Genomic DNA, 20,118 nt, shown 5'->3' with positions numbered 1-20,118 from the left:
TGGAGAGCAGCTCATCTATAAAACAAAAGAAGTGGGAGGAAAACAGGTACAGTTCATACAAACAGAAATTTGTCTAATATCTTTGAGGAGTTAAAAACCATCTTGTGTTAAGGTACTGCATTTTGAAATCTGTATCTGAAGTCATTGTAGTTTCTAAGGTAAGTGTTTAGTGGGACTCAACAGAAACAAAGCGCGAGTTGTCAATGCAATAAATTATTGCTTCATGGGTAGAGGTTAACGGCATGCTGCCATTAACAGTAATAGTACTTCACCTTGCTCTCCCTTACATTGTGCTAAGAACATTCCCTCTAAATAACAAGCATCTCTGAGATGCAACTATATTTTATTTCAAAAAAATCATTTTCTTTCTTCAAGATACAGGAGCTATTTAAGTAGACAAAAAGGCAACTTAACTGCATATAAGAAAAGACTCTAGCTATCTTGTCTACAGTTAATCGTTACCAGCTCTTCGTACCACTGCGTTAGAGACTTTGACAATTCAGTGCTAGGGTTAAAAGGAAGGTAGCTCTGGTTAGTGGCTAGTGCCATCTTGTGAACAAAATCTCAAACACCCTTCCTTCATCCTTTTTAGTCAAACTGTACCTATGCAGCAGGGTAGAGGAAAAAAAATCCAACTTTTCCACAAACAAGTAACTTCATAATAAGAGCTCCACATTTAGGCATAAAACACAAGACTAAGCCTCCAACCAGGCCAGATAAGAGCTTGACACAAGTAGAGACAGTCTAGAGAGAAAAAAAATTATTTTGCAGCACAGCTGACAGTAACAGAAGCTATTCCTTTTTCACTGCATTGCAAACAATACCTAATGCTACCCTTGCTCAAGAAACAGACATCATGTCAGCCACTGACTTTGGTAACCAACACTGACAAACAAACTTGCCTTCCTTTTTTAGGTCAGTTTCTTTTTTAAAACCTATGTTTCTTCTGTGCCCAGTCTTCAAACAGCAGTGGAAGAAAAGGTGGCACTAAAATGATCACATATAAAGCGATTTATGCTATAAATCCAGCAGGCTGCCAAACTCAGGGATCACCAACTCGCCAATCTCCCTACAGACTCCACGAGGGTTAGATTTGCTGCTCTCTGACCAGGAACAAACTGGACAGACAGGAGAGATCAGGCAAAGAGCAGCACTGCCACTTCTCATAACATACTAACATTTTTACTATAGTGTCTCCCGCTGGCACCATGCAATTGTAACTTAAACACTTCTGCTTAAAACGAAAATATTATTTTGTATCCCTCATCAAGAGACTTTTATATCTTTTTCTCTTCCAACCCCTCAATCTCATGGATTTTGAGTACCTACTTCATCAGTTTTTATGAACAGGATTGACTGCATCAGTGGATCCTCTTTTCCCAACATTGAGAGTCACCAAGGATGCGTTAGATCTCTCATCCTGAAGTGTGACTCCTTTTGCCATCTAGGAGTTGCAACAGCTGTCAAGGAAGCCAGATGAAGTTTTCCCATTGGCTGTGATAGAAGAAGCAGCTACCTTTTACAATATATTTTCCAATCTGGGAAAGTACTTTTGATGCTGCCCTTTTACCCAGTCCTTTCCTTTTCAATGATGCATTGTGGTTACCTCTTCTTCTGGCAGACTTTGAAAAACTTGATGGTCATAGCAGGAGAAAAAAATAGGAAGACTTAAAATTCACACAGCTACTGGTTTCCTATGCACCTTTTTTCACTCCAAGCTCATTCTCTCCTCCCTACCAGGCAGAAAGTGAGAGGCAAGGCTTGAAATCACCCAGGAAACCGACAGCAGGGTTGGGAATGGTACATTTGTCTTTCGAATTGCAGTGACGACATTCAAGAACCATTTTTTCTTCATCAGAGCTAGTATCTCTCATTAACAGAGGATCTGCTCTGCAGCAAGACAGCTTGTTACTTAGGTACTGAACCAATATATGGGAAATTATTTCTTCAGTCCTGTTTTCACAGTAATTTAAATTTGAAGTAGGGAAAATATTAATCTCTGGGTCTTGTCACAAACGGGATAATATCCTTTCTTCCTCTTCTTACCCATCTTGCGTAATTGAGTGGTTACAATTTTTAGAATAGGGATTGTCTCTTACTCTATATGTCTACGGCACCCAGAACAATGCTGTCTCATTCACAGGTCTCCAGATATTGCCACAACAAGCATGTAGTGAAAATTTTTAAAGGGATTTGTTCAAAAGAATCCCCTTCAGAAGATGCCGTCTCTTAAACTTGACATTTGGGCTCCATTCACCCTGGTTTCAGAGACTCTCCTGTAGTCCTACAATCTACCATTTAAGCACTTTATATTTCTTTCCACCTCCTGTAGTATTCAACACATTCACCATAAAAATCAATAGCAATAAAAACTTAGCTAAAGTAAAGATATACGATGTTAAAGGCTCCAGGAAATGACAAATCAAACCACAGAAGCAAATTTCACATACTTTACTCACATTTATGACTCATACTTTACTCATATTTATGACTGTAGTCAACAGTAACATATTTCCAACTCTCTACAAGAGTACATGAAACAAAACCATATAATCACAGTAACAGATAGTTATACTACTGCTACCTGTGCTGCAAACCATTTGAGTGTCCCAGGAGCAAAGTCTGGCACTGCACATCTTCCGACTTGTTTTGTTTGGTATTTAAAAACAAATAATGCCACTGTTGCAGCTACAGTTTTACTTGCAGGCTTTTTGAGCATGCCAGGCACATTCTAGCTCCTCTCTCTGAATTTCTGAAAGCTGCTTTTTTTTTTTTTTTTCCTTCTCTAAAGGAGATTCATCTTCGGATTTTTATTGCAATACTACAAAACGCTGCCTGACATTGCATTTCCTGCTAAACAATAGGCTGGCCTGACACAGGAACAAACCATGTTGCTGCTAGCATTGACAAAGCAGTCTTGTTCCTTCAATTCATCCGTCATTCACAAGAGGTCTTTCTTTACAGAAGTACTAATACATCTTAAGACCTGTTATAACTACAAAATCATTCTGTCTCACTGATCTGCTCTTGGTGACTGAACCAGACAATGAGCTTCCATAAGAAGTTTGTATGAATGAAGTATAAACTGTACATTATGGAATCAAGGTAAAAGCTCTTAGTACCAGTTGAAAAGCTTACCCTGTCTTCACCAGGCTTTTGAGAATGACACTGCCTACTTTAAGAGATAAGCGTGGCTCATGTTATGAAGTCTATTTGTGGTATTTTCTTTTCCTTTAAGGTGCAGTTATTTTTTTTTTTTAAACCCTTTATTTAGTGCCTTGGAGTAAAAAGGTAGGCTAATATTTTGTATAGAAGAAAGTACATTTGTAAGAGGAAGATTTTTCAGTATTCTAAACACAGTCTGGCTCTGTATCAGCTTGACTGTTTCAGCTAACTTCAAAGTGGGTTCTTTATTCGGAGTTTTATTCTTATTTCTAACAGGCTTTCTCTTGACCATCACGTCCCAGCCAAGTACAGATCAAGAATATACAGACAGTTGCTAATCTTTAATTTATTAGCTGCTTTCAAAATCAAAATCAAAGCCTGAAACTGTTACTGGAAGCTGATTCAAAGCCAACAAAAAGACTTACAGTGGTGGCATACACTGTAGGGCAGAGGGTATGCTGCTGTATCAGGTGGAGAGTCTAGAATATGCACATATTAAACATCCAATAAGTGATTACATTCATCCAGACAAGAGGTGACAAACATGGTGTTCTCTGGGTCCAAGTCCTAAAGGATATTACAGAGCATCCTTGAATGTTGAATGCAAAATGTGCGTTTAGGTACTTCAGACAGTTAGTTGGTCACTGCTAAGTCTAAGAAGTTGTACAGGATTTCAGGTTTCAGAACTTTCTGAAGGTAACTCAGAAAAAATGGTGGTAATGGTTTTGTGGCTTCTTCAAAGCATTTTTGTGTTTCTATGAAATGTGCTTTACTAGTAAAATAAGCAGAACAGAACATTCATTGTATTTTTGCAGAAAACAACTCACTCTCCTTCTCTTCCTCCTTCCTCCCATCCCCTTCCACCCTGCTTTTGAATACTCTAGTTTTAGTGTCACAGCAACAGGTCTGGTACATTTCAAAGAAAAAGGTTCCTATTAAATGATAAACATTCCAATTACATGTCATCTTTCACACAAAGCTTGAAGTCAAAATTGGACAAAAGCCAACAAAAAAAAAGTGCATCCAAATCCTTATGTTTCAGATGCACAACAATCCCATATGCATGAAGATATTATTACTCCATTGAAGAGCAGCTCCTCTACTACTCAAAGTCTACTACAGAAATCCAAGGGTCCTGAGAAGTCGACTGCAGAAAAATAGAGTGGATCCTAGACAGTAGGCAGGCTTTCGGACTTCTCCCTACAACTACCCTCAGTTATTCCCATTCTAAGTTCTCTGGATACTACAGGCATTGGAAACCTGAGTTGAAGCTGATAGTGCACATCCAGCTTGAACAGCACAGACACCTCAGAGTGGAAATTCTGAAAAAAGCACTGAAGTGATGGTGAAGTATAAAGCTTCTTGCCAAGTGAAGGGAGAAAAACAAACTTGGATTTATATTTTTCACTCACACAGCTGCCTTTCCAAATCTTACACTTCACATATTCTACAAGCATGCATTGGTACACCTCTGTCTTTGGCAAAGACCTTCTAAAGCGATTCAGTTTTCCAAGAATGAGACACAAGACTTGATGGAAAAAGGGATAAATGTTCCCAATCCATGATCATTTAAGTAGAGTTACACAAAAATCACTAGTCATTTGGAAAAAAAAAAAAGAAAAAAAAAAACCAACCACACTTCTTTTCCTTGTGCCCTTGTCTTTCCTGATTTCACAGCAGCAGTATTTTCTCCTCGCTGCAAACACAACGAATGGGAAGTGGGAGTGAAAAAAAGTTCTCTAATGGAACATCTACCTGGCTAATAGCTTTTATCTTTGCAAGCAATGCCTCTCTGTGCCTCCCCACAGTACAGGCTCACCATCTGCCTTTGTTCCAATAAATGAACTCACATCACAAATACAGAACACAAACATACTCATACCCTGAGCCTACAGCACCCAAGGGCCAGAAGTTTTTGCAGAATGTATATCTAGTAAATGTTTGCTCCCAAATGTTTGAAATGGCTCACAATCTTTCCTAATAATAAAAAGCATAACCAGTGAAAAATTCATCATAGCTACACTATGGGAGGTAAAAATCCATAAACATAGACCTATCTGTTTTCATTAACTGTATCTTCATACTATCCTTCCAATACAAAATTCTGCTTCCCAGATCGTCTTGCGTGTATTAGTAATATTGCACACAATTAGATGTCATTCTTCTAGCTGCCTAGTAACATTAGTCCAGTTTTGGAAGCTACAGGTTTTCATTCCCAAAAATTCAGCTTTTAGATGAACGACTCATTTAATTGCATGCTGTCCCTGGCCTGTGAAACTCAGAAAACTTTTTTTTTTTCCCAGAAGCTTAAATATAATCTTACCTTTTTTCCTTGTGTCGTGGGTTAGGTTGAACCCCCCCCCCCCACACACACACAGTCGGTCACTCCCCCTCCCCCACCCCCAGGAATGAGGGAGAGAATTAAAGGATAAACGGGAAACCCGTGGGTTGAGATAAGAATGATTTAATACAGATGATTTAATACAGTGTAGGTGCTCACCGCCCCCTCGTATGCGAAGCCCGTCTCGTCCCGAAGCTGCAATCCCGGACAAACGTGAGGCCCCGAAATAGAGAGGGGCAGAGAGAGAGAGAGAGAGAGAGAGAGAGAGAGAAAGGAAAGAAAAACAACAGAGCAACAGCGCAGCAAGTGCAAAAGAGCCAAAGCGCAAAAGAGCCAAAGTGCAAAAGCCCTTCTTCCCAGCTGTCCCTCACTTTTATACTGGGCATGACGCTGCATGATATGGAATACTAATTGGCCAGTTTGGCCCTCAATCTTAAGTTCCACCACAAATCACAAGGGGAATCGTGTCCCCCTTGTCCCAGCTATGTTCCCCCCTTATCCCACCGTGTTTCTGCACTCCGCACACTGAAAAATCCTTGGAGTTTCACTTCCAACCACAAACATCAGCTTGCTATCAGCATTCTTCTCAGAGTGAGCCTCTGAGTAAAACCAAAACACGGAGCTCTTCTGGCTGTTAAAAACTCTGTCCCAGCTAAAACTAGGAACCTTGACATACTGATGCTTAACACTGATATCCTCTCCAAATATATATATATCTCTCTATATTTATATCTTTCAATAACTCTTCCAGTAAAATACTTCCTAACTGGTAGTTTGTAACTCTCACTATATTCAGACATATAAACTGTACAACAAATGAAAAAAAAAAAAGAACATCAGTTAGGCCTATTGTGATAGTTTGATGTGTGGGGGGGTGTTCTGGTGGCAGGGGAGGGGATTTGCTCCCTGTGCCACCAGATCTGAGTCCCATCCCCCCCGGGGGAGGTTGAGCCAAGGCGGCGCCTCTGCGAATTGCCCTATTTAAGTTGGGACAAAGGGGCGGGAAAGGGCTTTTTGCTCAGGAGCGAGGAGAGAGCAGGAGGGCGCTGCCCTCGCTCCCGGCTCCGGCCGAGCGGCCGCTCGGGCCCGGGGCCGGCGCCATGTGCTCAAGATGGCGCCGGGGAAGCCGCATGGGGGACTCGGTAAGCGCCCCACTCCCGGGGTGCCCGCCGGGCCGAGCTTCCCCAGAGAGGATTAATATCTAAGAGAAGACAATTACAACGACCGGGTCAGCAAAGATGGAGCAGGAGGAGGTGTACTGGAGCTGAGGCTTCCCTTGCAAATCGGTGTGAGATGGCAGGCGGCCCCCCTGCAGCCAGGGTGTACTCGGCGGAGCAGCGGCCCACTCGTGGCCTGTGGAGAAACCCACGTCGGGAAGGAGATGCCTGAGCCCAGGAGAGGTCGTGGAGCAGGGGATGCGCGACCAGGTACTGTTGATAATGGGGCATGGAATGCACGACGAGGTCGTGGAGGCATCTGGAGACCGTGGGACGACCCACGCCGACGCGAGTGGCAGCAGCTCCCTAAGAGGCCGAGACTGGTTAAAGCCCGAACTGGTGCGATCCATGGGGAGGATTGCAATCCTGCGGGCAGGACTTACTTTGGAAAAGTTTGGGGACTTTTCTTGTGAGTAGGGGATCCACCGAAGCAAGGAAAAATGGTTGTAAAGACTCCTCCTCCTTTAAGAAAGAGGCGGCAGTGACAACATGGATGAACTGACCTGCACTCCCCATTCCTGTCCCCCTGCGCCGCCGGGGGGGGGTTTGAGCCAGGAACGAAGGAAAACGGGGTGGGGAGGTTGTTGTGTTTTAAGATCTGGCCTTGTTTTCTTTTTTTTTTTTTCTCCTCTCAAGTAACCGGTTTTTCGTTCCCCTATGTCTCTTGTTAGTAACTGTTAATAAATTGTTTTGTTTTTAAGAAGAAAGCCCGAGTCATGTTTTGCCCGAGACCATGTTTGGTGGGTGCTCCCTTTTCGGTTCTTGTCTCGACCCTCAGTCCAAAAACCACGACACCTATAAATGACCTTACAGATTTAATACACAGTCTCTTCCTATGAGACCAAGGCTGTATGCTTTACAGGTGGCTGTTGATGCTTATACATCCTAGAGTTTCAGGCCCCACTTTTATACCATTTTGCTTCATAGAAATGATGCACAGTCAACCAGGGGGATGGTGGTGTATTAACTGCTTAAATATTATGCCTTTGGAACCCAAGGAACCTTCAGGTACCTGAATGATGCACAAAAACAGCCTTTTAGCTATCAAATGAACTACACAAAATCTGCTTGATCACACTACTTTAAGTTCAAATGGATTCTTCTCAGTAGCCCATATTCCTAAGGAAAGAAAGCTCACCCATGCATACAGTACATGCACAATATGAGTGCAGATTTCTGTCTAGTCCGAGCCTGTTGTCAAACACATTGGATGCTATCAACCAAATCTGACAGAACAGTAAAAGACACGAAACATCAGAAGACTCAAAGACATTATACTTCTGTAAATTTGATTAAAATAGCCAACAAATAGACTTTATTAATGTTGTCACTGACACACTGCCCTATTAACATGATCCCTTAATATATGCTGTGTAATTCCTGTAGGAGGCATCAGAGAATCCCACACCAGAAAGTAACATTTAGGATTCCCTGATCACACAAAAAGCTTTAACCAGAGTTCATACTTTATTAAACATCAGAGAATGTAATCACAGCACACTAAACCATAAAAACAAAAAAAAAGTGTTTTCTTAGTCCTAGTACTTCAGTAATAATTTGCTTCTATTCTAAATATTGCTCAGAACAAGGTGATGACATGAAGTCACTTACTACTTATGCTTGCCAGATAGAGCAGCTAGCTCAGCTTAAGGGAAACAAAAGGAATGTCTTCTACAGGCAATTGAGTCAGTCTCAGCAGTTCCCATTAATCAAAGACAACTTAAATCAAAGAACAATCAATACATTTATTATAATCACGGCACAGTAGCTTGCTCTGCAAGGTGAGCACAATTCAGTGCATGTATATTTTTTCCAAGTTCTTTTGACACTATTTAGCCTGATTACCACATGTCCCTAAGGACAGTTCTTCAAGTAAGGATACTACGTACGGGTATCCTTGGCTTGGTGAGCTTAAATGAGCCTGCAAAGGCTGAAGGGTTGCAGAGGAGTATATCTGCTTTACTCAGCACTACAACCGTCACATGCACCCCCCATCAGTTATTTTGTCTCACACGACGAGGCAAGGATTTCTTAAAGCTGACTCAACTTCCTTAAACTTTACCACAATTACAAAAACTTGCAATCATTAAGAGTTCACAGAAGGAGAGGCATAGACACCAAATAGAGCTTTCTGACTGTTCATCTCAAAATCATCTCTGCTTTATGACAACTATAGCTGAAGGCCTTTTTGGCAGGGGTGCTAATGCATGCTACTTTATTTGCCAGGTCTGACTGGAAATGAGAATGAACGAGAAACAAAAAAAAAAGAATTACTGCTCTCCATTTGATGTGTTGCTACACAAAAACTGACAGCAGTTCCTCAAGCAGAAACACACCAAAACAAAATGGGTATTGTTCAGGCAATAGTCAGTTCAGTGTTAAAAGGAAGTCAATGTCTGTCTGCAGCTAGGTCTATTGGATTGACTCAAACCTTCCGATTAATATCTTTAACACTTGCCTACATTTCATTTCCTTTTTGGCATGCTCACTTCAGTGCACTTGCCTTTGCATATGCTGACAATCACATGCCAAAACGATGAGGAGCCACGCAAGGCAATCCTTCAGTCTCATTTATGTGCTGTACGCTCTAAAACAACCAAACATTCAGTCTTGTAAGGCATTCAGTGTAACAGGGCTCAAATCCCACTAAAAATCAACACAGCTCAGACTACACGCAGTCATTGTGGAACTGCTGTACTAAAGATGAATATTTGCTGAGGGAAGCCACAAAATGATCGCTCTGATTACAACAACGCTGTCATTGTTATACCCTTTTTAGCATATTTTTTCATTTACTATAAATATTACTAGATATTTATTACTAGTATGGCAGAAAGTGCTAATGGGTTGCGCAGCAGGGGTCAGCAATTCATAAATCCCCAGGATGATACTGTCCATAAAAAAAAGGAGATGTCATGTAATAACCCTCCTCAAAGAGTCGTTAGGAGAATTGTGTGGTTTAATCTCTTTTTCCTCTGAGGCCAAAGATTGATGACACAATAAATCCAGCTTTGGGGCTCATGATATCAGATCGAAATAGCTGTGGTGCCTTGACACAAAGCAATGATCTGCTGCAAATTTATTTATAAATATATCAACTGAGTAAGACTTCTGGCAGCTCCAATTTGCTAAAAAAATTCTGGCTGGTTAACTTTGTAACATTAGGCTTTATGCTGGAAAAATTACTACTGCTGTCTCTCCATGCACACATAGCCAGTGTTAAGAGTGCTGGGGAAAAAGAAAAAAAAATTCATTGTCACATCTAATGGCTAGTTTGTCACGAATAGAGGCAAATACTCACCTCTGGTCCATCTCAGATGTGTATGACTGGGTCATCTAGCAACACATCAGTGGCATGACAGTCTGAGTCAATCAATCACATACTAATATATACTGCAAGAGATGAAATCCCTACTCAGAATAGGACCACCCTCAAATAAAGCCACAGGTTGCTCAAGGCCTTGCCCAGTCCATTTCCGAGTATTTCCAATGTTCCACAACTTCTCTGGATCCTGTCCCAGTATCTGACCTCCTCTTACACGCAAACAAGACATTGTACATTACACAAGATGAGCACAACCCATTGCACAAGTCATCAGATACTTTTGAGCTTCCTCTGCTGCAGAGCAGCTGTTCAAAATACAGGTTAAAGATCCAGACATGGTTTTGAGATTATATCATCCAAGAAGAAAGAAGAGGTTCTGCAGTGCAAAGCACCAGGGCTGTTGAAGGGAAAGGATGAAGTTCCTTCAAGCAGTCAAGTCTGTGGCTGGCTATGAGCCATAGCATTAATACCGTGGCTTTTGGTGATCGGAACAGCAAAGACCAACACCTTTCCTCAGAGCGATGGAAAAGAATTAAGACCTCTGCTCCAGAAAGTAGAAGCTGACTACACTTGATATATGAGAGAGTACTTCTGACTCACTGATTTCAGTTCCAAATGGGAAACTAACTTGCAAAACCTCAACTATTTCTGCTCAAATGAAGCACAAAGAACATCTGAAATTAACTAGGGATAAAGACAACCTGATCCTCTAACAATTTCCTTCAAGTATGAGATCAGATAAATTAGAATCTTATTTAAAATATAAACATTTGTTCACATATCTAAATGCTGAGCACATTAAAAAGATACCATTATTAAAATACCAAAGCAGCTTATATTATACCACACACTGAGTCTGTTTCATTCCTGTATCTGAAATTATACTCCGAAGTCCTACAAGTACTGAAAACAGACGAAATACTGTAACTTTAACAGGCCACAAAAACCATAAGTGATAGGAAACACAGGATACTTCTTTTAAAAAGTAGTTTTTAATAAAATGGAAACAACAATTATGATAAGAACTAATGAAAACTAGTGCTAAAAATTAACCATATTTAGTCTGCTTTACCTGATCCTCCAACAACGCTGCACAGGATTTACTTCAGAAGCAGGAATACAGATACTTAACAGGTTGCCTGCATCATTAAACCATCTTACATTTGAATTAGCAATAGCATTCATATTTCGTATCTGAGGATGAAAACCAACAAGAGGTACTGGATGCAGTCACTTCTGGTTACCAGAAAGATGAGCACACACAAGGGAAAATTGCATGCTAGCTTTCATTCCAAACAAGCAATGATGTTGCTAATCAGCAAGAACCTACGTCTTACTGAAAGGCTTTTGAAATTTGCTTTGAAGAAAAACTCTTGGAACACGCAAGTCTTCTTTCCTATTCACAGTTTCTCGCTGCACATATTCATTGACCACTTGCTCATATCCCTCAGCCTTAAAAAGCTGAGACAAGAACTCTGGAAAAGAATTTAAAAAATAAGATAAAATATTATGTTTAAGCTATTTTTAAAACACTAGTCAGCATTTATGTAAGCATAGTTCTTATGTGTTACAGCATGAAAACCAGACAGGCCTTCAGGTTTCACGCCGCTCTATGCATGCAGACTGCTGAATAAAAATCAATACAGATCTCCTTAGAAACATCCACCTAAGCAGAACAGCTTGCAAAACTGGGGCTTAAGCTAGTTACTTGGTTTAGTTTCCAGAACTTGCCACATCTCTCATCTTCATTGAGCCTTGTCATTCTCCTTGTGGCTGACTCCAGCGCCTTTTCACTTTGTGCAGCTGACCTTCGCTAGCTGGATACCTCACTTACGTGAAATATTTCCAAGGTAATCCAGCCTTGTAGACGCGTCTCTGCTTGAGGAAGAATATCACCCTATGATACCAGACATTCACCTGCCATTGCTCAACAGAAAAATGGACAAAATAGCAAGGCGGATATGGCAGTACCAAGCCGCCACTAGGTCAAACTGGAAGTATTTTCCATAAACAAAAGAATTTTACTCAAAACATATCTCCCTTAGGGAAGGCAGAAGTACCTCACAAACAGGGTGACCTCTACAGCAGAGAGGGCTGCTCATGCTATTGACTTGTCATGTTAATTAAAAATCATCACTTTTCCTTTCCTGCCCCTTGTCTCATTTACTCAGGGGGCAATTTCACAATAAATTTAAGCCATTCTAAACTCACGCTACTTGACAGAAAACAAAGATAGGCCATTCATCCCTGCTCAGGGGGATCGGCTCGATGAAATGGCTGACCACGTGGGCACAGGAACCCCAGCATAGAAGAGGTGGCGTGCTGAGGAAGGAAGATGAGACCACTCACTTTGGTGGTAGTGGAGGCTTCTATTAACCTAAGCCCATCACCAAGCCACATGCATTGGTTGTAAAACATAGTGTGTTCGTGTGAAATAGGGGACCCACATCAATGACATAAATAAAGAGCACTTAATTGTGGACCTGTTGAAATCTCATTGTGAGAAGCTGCACATATTTCATAACACAAAATTACAACCATGCTTTCCTCCATAGATGTAATTATTTCAAATAGTGGAAGAATGGATTTTTTTTCCCCCCATGGAAGAAGCTCAGTGTTGTTATCTGAGGTCAGACATATTATAAATAAGCATCATTCAAATCATCCCATGCAGCAATTACTTGGTGTAACAGCGTAGTGCTAAAATGAAAAACAGCACAGGTTGCAAACTGTGCAGAAATTATGGGAGTCATGTTTCTAGTAACAAAAGAATTGTTAAGCACTAAGCAATATTTATATGAAAATTAGTGAGATAAATGAGATCGTAACGATTAAAAACGGGAGCAGAGGTGGTCCATGTGACAGTCACAGACCAGCCCAAGGCAAAACAATGGTTAACACGAACAACATAGACAAATTCTCTCTTTTCTCCTTCTTTCCTCTTCCTCCTCCCTACCTCAACTCTTCCCCCAAAGCAAACTTGCATGCTAGCAAGGAATTTCTCATTCAGAAACAATTCTGACACACAATAAAAATGGAATTTAAGATTCCACAGCGAGGTCAGTCCCTTATTTATTCCCTTTAGCATCCGTTCTCTGTGTAAGAGCTAACTGTTTAAACAGAACTAAAATCACTTAGTAAATAACAGTTCTAGAAATGCTTCAATGAAGCTGTAGCCCAGCCTGCATTATCTTAGATTTCATCATTGTCCTATAAAGAACAGAGAGAGCTCAGACAAGATTAATGTTTTTTATATATCAGAAGCAATTAGGTAATACGTTATGTCATAAAATATGAATAACATTTACTCGGCTCCAAATCGGTCTCTTCAGTGGCTGTATTTCGCTTCAGACTAAGAACAAAGAGCCACACAGAAATAAACACACAGCTCTTTTTACACAATGCCTTCTAATTGATAGAGGGAAGTAACAGTTCACTAAAGTTTAGCATGAGGAATTGGGAGTTAGAAGACGAGCTATAATCCCAACTCATTGTGAGAGTCTAAGCAAATAACTTTGTGTCTCTGTGCTCCAAATTCTCCACCAGCAAACTGCAATAATTACCTCCTTCCTAAAGCATTACTGAAGGAAAACTGTTTAAATACTGTATCACATGGAAATGTTTTTGCATCATCTTTACTAAACAGAAGACAGAGTGACCACAGCTAGTCAGTGCTGTCTCAGCAGGATTTGTGCACAAGCTTCTCAGCGCTGTAGTCAGGGTTCTGCTTTGGAAGTCATTGACTTTCTCAGAAGACCTCATCTTGAGCACAAGGAATAGCCTTGCAAAAAGAACGATGCCAAGACAACTGCTTAATTGCTTCAAGAAGATGATCAACTCTATTACTGAACATGGGTCTTTTTCTCTTAGATAGCAAAGCTGAAAGAAATTCAGCAAATTCAGAAACTGCTGCTTTTGGCACATTACAGCACATACAACAAGCTTGTAAACAAGACAGTGCTTCAAAAAGTCCTGCCAGTCTAATACCCTCTTCCTCCCAAACAGGATGGCAAATGAAGTACACCATGGTTTAACAGTTCACCTGTGTAAAACAAAGCTTCCATGGGCATGTTGGCAATTCCCTGAAGCAAATTTAAACAGAACATCCACAGAGAAGAAAGCACTCTACAGTATGACTTACCTTCAGTAAAAAAATACGATCTTGTCCCATCTTGTCTAACATAAAAGTTTTCTCCAAGCTTGCTGCCGGATTTAAACCTGAGCATTGCATGATCATATAGCCCATAGTCTCTGAACAAGACACACTTGCCTGGCTTTAATACCTGTCACATAATACATATATGCTTTAATGAGGAAAATGGATTTAGTCATATATAGATTTCTTTATCTGTATACAGATACAAACGCATACGCATATAACTAAGACGAGATATCCTAACACATTCACTACGGAAGTCATACATATATTGAATTCATTCCCCGTGCAACAAAAAAGTTGTATATAAACTGTTGTCCACTCTTAAAAATTAACCGTAGACTACGAATAGTTTTAAGATACCTGTTCGGGTGCTGATCAGCTAAATAAGCTTTTTGCAACACTCTTCAAATAGAGGAAAGAAGAAAATACGTATTTTAACAATACAAATGAAGTCCTAACACGGCATTTTCTTGTTGGGTAGTATACAGTCTGGCACCTGATTTCACTTAATGATTAACAATAAGATTTAGAACACCATGACTTTTCTTTTTTCATGTGAGAAAGGAAAACGTTGCAATATAAGAAGAAATAAAAAAGGAACAATTCCAGGAAAATGGGTTGCAGGTTTGGGTTTTTTTTTAATTGGTCTTTACCAAAGAAATCAAGTCATAGAGTTTAAAATTTAGAAACGCATGGTCATTGGTCACGCTGACTTTAGACATTTGGTGCATGCAACCTTCCTACCTCATCAAATACCAGATGTATTTGTTAGAGGAGAAAAGGAGTACTTGCCACTTGCAAATTTGTGCAGAAACCTGCAAGTGAGCTAAATGAGCCAGGCATCTCCACAGAGAAAACAGTAATTAGCCTTTTCATGTGCATGAGCTAAGAACCAATCCTGAGCTGGGAAAACAGCTGGAGACATACCAAAAAAAAAAATCTAACATTCCCTTTTTAAACCACTGATGATAAAACAAACAGGGTATCTGATAATATAAAAGCCCAAATACACACATATGCATAAATAAAAAAATATGTTGACTATTTCCCTCTGTAGTCAATATATGACATTTCAGGGAAATTCAGAACAATCACAATTCAGATTGTTTAAACCACTCTCTGGATGGGCCTATCCTATATCAACTAACAAAGGCAGCCCAGGGAGATGAGTTTCTCTAGATTAATGTTGATCTCTGAACACTCCACTTCTAAATCATCACAGATCAAGTGTGTTTAATAATAACAGCAACATCCCAACTGCAAGTCACTGTATCTTCTGCAAGTCAGTTTTCATTCACTGTCATTCACACCTTGTCAACACAGACATTTCTGCAACTCATAAACATTATTGGTAGCACACAACCTAGGAACCCAAATCACAGGTTCAAAATACTTTTTGGTTATGTTGATGGCACGCATTAGGCCAGAATCCAAACAACCTCCCAATACCAAGAGAGAAAAAAAACATTGTAAAACATATTTTAGTCCCATATACTGGGTGAACTAACTAAATACATCCATGGAATACAGTATTAAAGATCACCTTTACAAGAGAAGTTATTTTCTCAGAAAAAAAGTGTACTCTCAAGTTAAAAAGGAGGAAAGTGCTTTAAAGGCTGCAAAAGCAGCAGGTTTTACCTTGTAAATGTTCTTCAAGACAAGATGCATTTTGTCAGGATGAATGGCAGAAAGCACAAATATAAGTGTGACAACATCCACAGAATCTGCTGGTATGTTTTCTAGAAGATCATCTTTGGTAAGATCACACTGGAACACTTTACATCTTTCAGTAGTGTATAAGGCATTTTGCTAGAGAAATGAAAAGAGCATTCTTTCATTGAAAACTAGCAGCATTTGTTATTGCAGAAAAGTAAAATCTTGTGAAACTAATCAGTAGAGTGACACAAAACACAGTGGCAAAAGAACATTAACTTCCAACAGGTGACTAATGCAATCAGAAATTCTTTGCTCCATACTCCGATAGCAAAACTGCAACTACTAGAATAGTCTGTTCTCAGGAATTTGAGAAAGAATGTGTGTTAAGACAGTTCAGAAAAACATACCATTTCTGTTTTACTGCTGCTTCTACCCTTGAAAAATAAATAAAAATATTATTAAAAGAAATTCTATATTACAAAGTTATCAAAGTACAGCTCTTGAGCTACAAGTAGATTGTAAGCAGTTCAAGTTCATGTCCATATCACCTGCAGCTGGGCTGTTTTGCTGGGTAAAAGGAAACCTGGCCTTGGCAAGACAGAAGTTCAGCAAGAGCTGTGGAGGCAGACACCACTAAGTCATCCAAAGCCCAGGGTAGACACTTAGCCCAACCTCATCTTGCCGTGCAGCTGCAGCATCCCAGCGAGCTGCTGTCCTCTCCCGTTTGCCACACGTATTTCTTCCCATCTTTCCCCTGAGATATGCAGTACGTGTCTGGCGGTTCTCAGTCACAAACGTGCCACATGAGAATGCTTTCAAATAGCAGATACATAGACATTTACCTGTGATTCCAAACTTAATAAAAGAGGAGACTTTTACAGCCCAAATTCCCCACCAGCCTTGCTGGAAGACTTAACTTTGGACTGCAGTACCATTACCTATGAGTATAAACATACCTATTTCTAATCAGGCTACAATTTCCTTAACAATAATTTTCATGGCCCTGTTTTCAAGATTCTCCTCGGGACTCCCTCTGCCTCACAAATATCAAGGCCAAGCTTCCATCCTAATACATTTTGCTTGTTCTACACAGTTGGCAGAGACATAGTACCTCTCCCAAAAACCACAGTCTTCAGGAATCATTCAAGTAAAGTAATATACACGTATTACCATAATGCTACAATTTGATGCTGCAAAACTAGGTCTTGAGCAATGATTCAGTTGCTTGCATAGGAGCTCCACTGAAATGGATCAGTCTCCATTTTTTGGCAAAAGCTATTCTACTCTTCTTACAAAAAGGAAGGCAAGAGAAGCCTGTGGTTCCAATCATTTGTAATTTCAGAAGCTTGTAAACACATTCTAAAAGAAGTTCCAAATGTCACACCAACCTTCACATACTCAACAGCTCTAGGAGAGAAATCACAGGCATATGCAAAAATATTCAGATCTTCTTCCAAGAGTGGAAACAAGCAGTTCCCAACCCCACAGCCTGCTTCTAGGATGGTCAGTTTCTGCTCTGCAAACTGGGGAGGAAGAAATCCAAGATAAAGCACATTATTTTTGTTCTCCTCATGATATGAGCAGAGACACCATACAATCAGCATTTTTAAAGCTATAATCAATTTTAATTATCATTGATTCAAAAACTGAAGTAGGTGTCCATTGGATAATCCGACATAATCTGACACTACAAAACAGAAACCTTGATTTCTGCAAAATTACCAATCTTTTTAGAATATATTAATATTGCTTTAGTCATCTACCCCTTAAGTAATCAACAGATTGCTGTACCATTTCTGTCTTGTCTTTCATTCAGCTATAATGAACAACAGATGCATCTGGCTATTCCCCTTAACGATGTTTTGCAATTAGCCTGTAATTCTGGATGCTTTTCGTTAAAGTAGTGTTCTGAAGTGCACCAACTTGCATCTGAAAATGTCACATCACAGAGAGACAAGTTGTTTATTTAGGACACAAAACAAATATTCCAGATTTCATTCTTAGTATCCAGTATGGGTCAATTATAAACTGAAACCAAACTGATGCATCTGATTCTGAGGAGGTATCTTTGACATTAAGAGAGACTACACAGGGCACTGCAAACTTAACATGTGACAGCTCTTACCCTAATGGGTTTGTTAGAAGTATTATTAAATCATTTGGAAGCAATCAATCCCATCTTTTACGGAGGAAGTGTATAGATCTCACCTCCCGACACGCTTTTAACTCTTGAAACTCTCTGGTTGTCCAATGTCTGTCTTTGAAGAAGTTGGTGCTGTTTCTTTTGTAAAATAGATCCCAGTTCTTCTGTGCCTCTTTCTCCAGTTTTAGTTGTTTGAACTCAGACACCAAAACACGATCTTTTGCCAGTCTCTCCGCTTCTTCTGGACTAAGGATTCTTGCACTATGGCCTTTTTTTTGGAAAGCACCATCTTCAGTAGATGCTGTTGTTGTATTTAAGCAATCGGTTGATGTGTTTTCTTGGAACATCCTGAATTATTTCACACAAATAAGAATGCTGAAGACCCAAGGGTGATTTTTTTCTTTAGTGTATGTTTCCATCACTTAACTTAGGTAAAATAACCGAGGATCTAGAAGCAGAAGAAAAAAATGAGAAAGAGTTACAGTGTACACTTATTACAATTTCTTGGTGACTTGTCCTACCTGGTGGACTGCAAAGTCAACAAATTTCTCTTAATTTCAGAAATCCTCCACCCAAACTGACAACTGCATGAGACCATACTGATGTCAAAGTTAAAGAAGATACTTAACAGAGACTGCTAGTCTTCTCTCTGCATCCTAGAAAGCCACCTAAAGAGATACATGGTGCAGGTCTAAGCTTATTTTCACTAAAATTGACTTTAAAAGGAAAGCAAGGGCTTTGTTTATTGTTAATCCCAGTTAGAACACTTCAGAAAAATCTTAACTGAAAAACAAGGGACATTTAAAAGCCCCGTTAAAGTTCATGAAACAAACTGTATTCATGTTAGCATTTCTCCTTCCTGCTCTCACCTCTGTGAGAAAACACTGGTGAAAACATCAGCATTTGTAACACCACGTCACTCGAACAAGAGAGCATAATCAATATTGTGGCCAAAATGCCCATAGCTGGTCTGTATCAGCCTTCCACTGCCTCCTCCTGAGGATCCATGCCGGTTTTAACAATCACAGGTGGTTTTATTTTCGGAAGTTAAGCAAAATGGAGCAATGAAAAGAGTTCTGCATAGGCTGGGAAGGGATCCAAATCTTATCTCTGATGTTAAACAAGTTCTGACCCTTGCCACAAACATCCAGATCCTGGATGACGGCACACGTGAACTCAATCCTGCACCACTCTAACTCCCAAGGAAGCCCAGGCAGCCAAAACGTGCTACCTGTGTATGTCAGTGCCCAGAAACAGGCATTGGTGTCATTTTACCAAAATGGAAAATGAGAAAAACCCAACAATACTCATCCTAAAGCAAAACCAAGAGCGGTACTTCACTTACGTATTTTATCTTACATGATACAAACACAAATATAAAATACAAACATGTGCAAATGAAATAAAGAACTATCAAAATTTTGTCCAGCTTCACAGGAGAGGGACACTCCCTCTTTCTTTCAAAAACAATGGAAAAGGTTATAGACAAGAGGTTCACTTGAAAGCAAGTCTCCTCAATAAGAGTACATCCTTTAAAAAAGCTTAACCAGCAATACTTTTACTATATTCCTCGCACGCTACAAAAACATCAACACTTATATTCCTTCATAGGACAAGCTAGGAAAACAAAAATCAAAACTAGTCCTTTCACTGACCCATTTGCGCTTAGAAAACTCCATGGTGGGAAGTTAGCACGATGATAAACACGGTTTTGACAGCCTATGTTTAGGTTAAAAAGCCCTTTAAAGGTGTTTAATCCAGCCCTAAGACTGCAAACAGATAACACCCCTGTGCGAGCCCCCGGTCCTCCCCCCCCCCCCCAGCGAAACCAGCTCCCCGCCTCCGGCTGCTCCAGCGGAGGGGCCGGAGCCGCCGCCGCCACGCTGAATCCCGGCTGGGCAGGCCCCTCCTGCCCTCCCCTCCCCTCCCGAGGGCGGGCAGCGAGCGCCGCGCTCCCACCTCTCCCCCGAGGGACGCCGCTGCGGGGACTCGCTCCCTCTGCGGGGACAGCAGCCCCTCCTCGGCCCAGCGCCCCCGCCTCGCCCCGCCGCACCCGGCCCCGGAGCAGTTTCCCGGCTGCACTCGGCCCCCGGAAGGGCGCCGGGCGGCAGC

At 40.6% G+C, this 20,118-nt stretch overlaps 1 protein-coding gene across 1 annotated transcript; it reads right to left on the bottom strand.

The window, feature by feature from the left end:
• Positions 1 to 11,057: 11,057 nt before the first annotated feature.
• Positions 11,058 to 20,001, bottom strand: METTL6 (methyltransferase 6, tRNA N3-cytidine). The gene is made up of 6 exons (XM_086614724.1): positions 19,966 to 20,001; positions 18,072 to 18,454; positions 17,252 to 17,386; positions 15,846 to 16,016; positions 14,190 to 14,331; positions 11,058 to 11,523 (listed from the first exon to the last, which is right to left on the bottom strand). The coding sequence occupies exons 2-6, from the start codon at positions 18,351 to 18,353 to the stop codon at positions 11,375 to 11,377; spliced, it is 879 nt and encodes a 292-aa protein (XP_086470850.1). The 5' UTR covers positions 18,354 to 18,454; positions 19,966 to 20,001; the 3' UTR covers positions 11,058 to 11,374.
• Positions 20,002 to 20,118: the final 117 nt, after the last annotated feature.

The sequence above is a fragment of the Tauraco erythrolophus genome, chromosome 7, assembly GCF_009769465.1.
Source record: "Tauraco erythrolophus isolate bTauEry1 chromosome 7, bTauEry1.pri, whole genome shotgun sequence".
NCBI lineage: Eukaryota > Metazoa > Chordata > Aves > Musophagiformes > Musophagidae > Tauraco > Tauraco erythrolophus.
The sequence above is the reverse complement of the archived record's forward strand: the minus strand, read 5'-3'. Positions and strand labels throughout refer to the sequence as shown.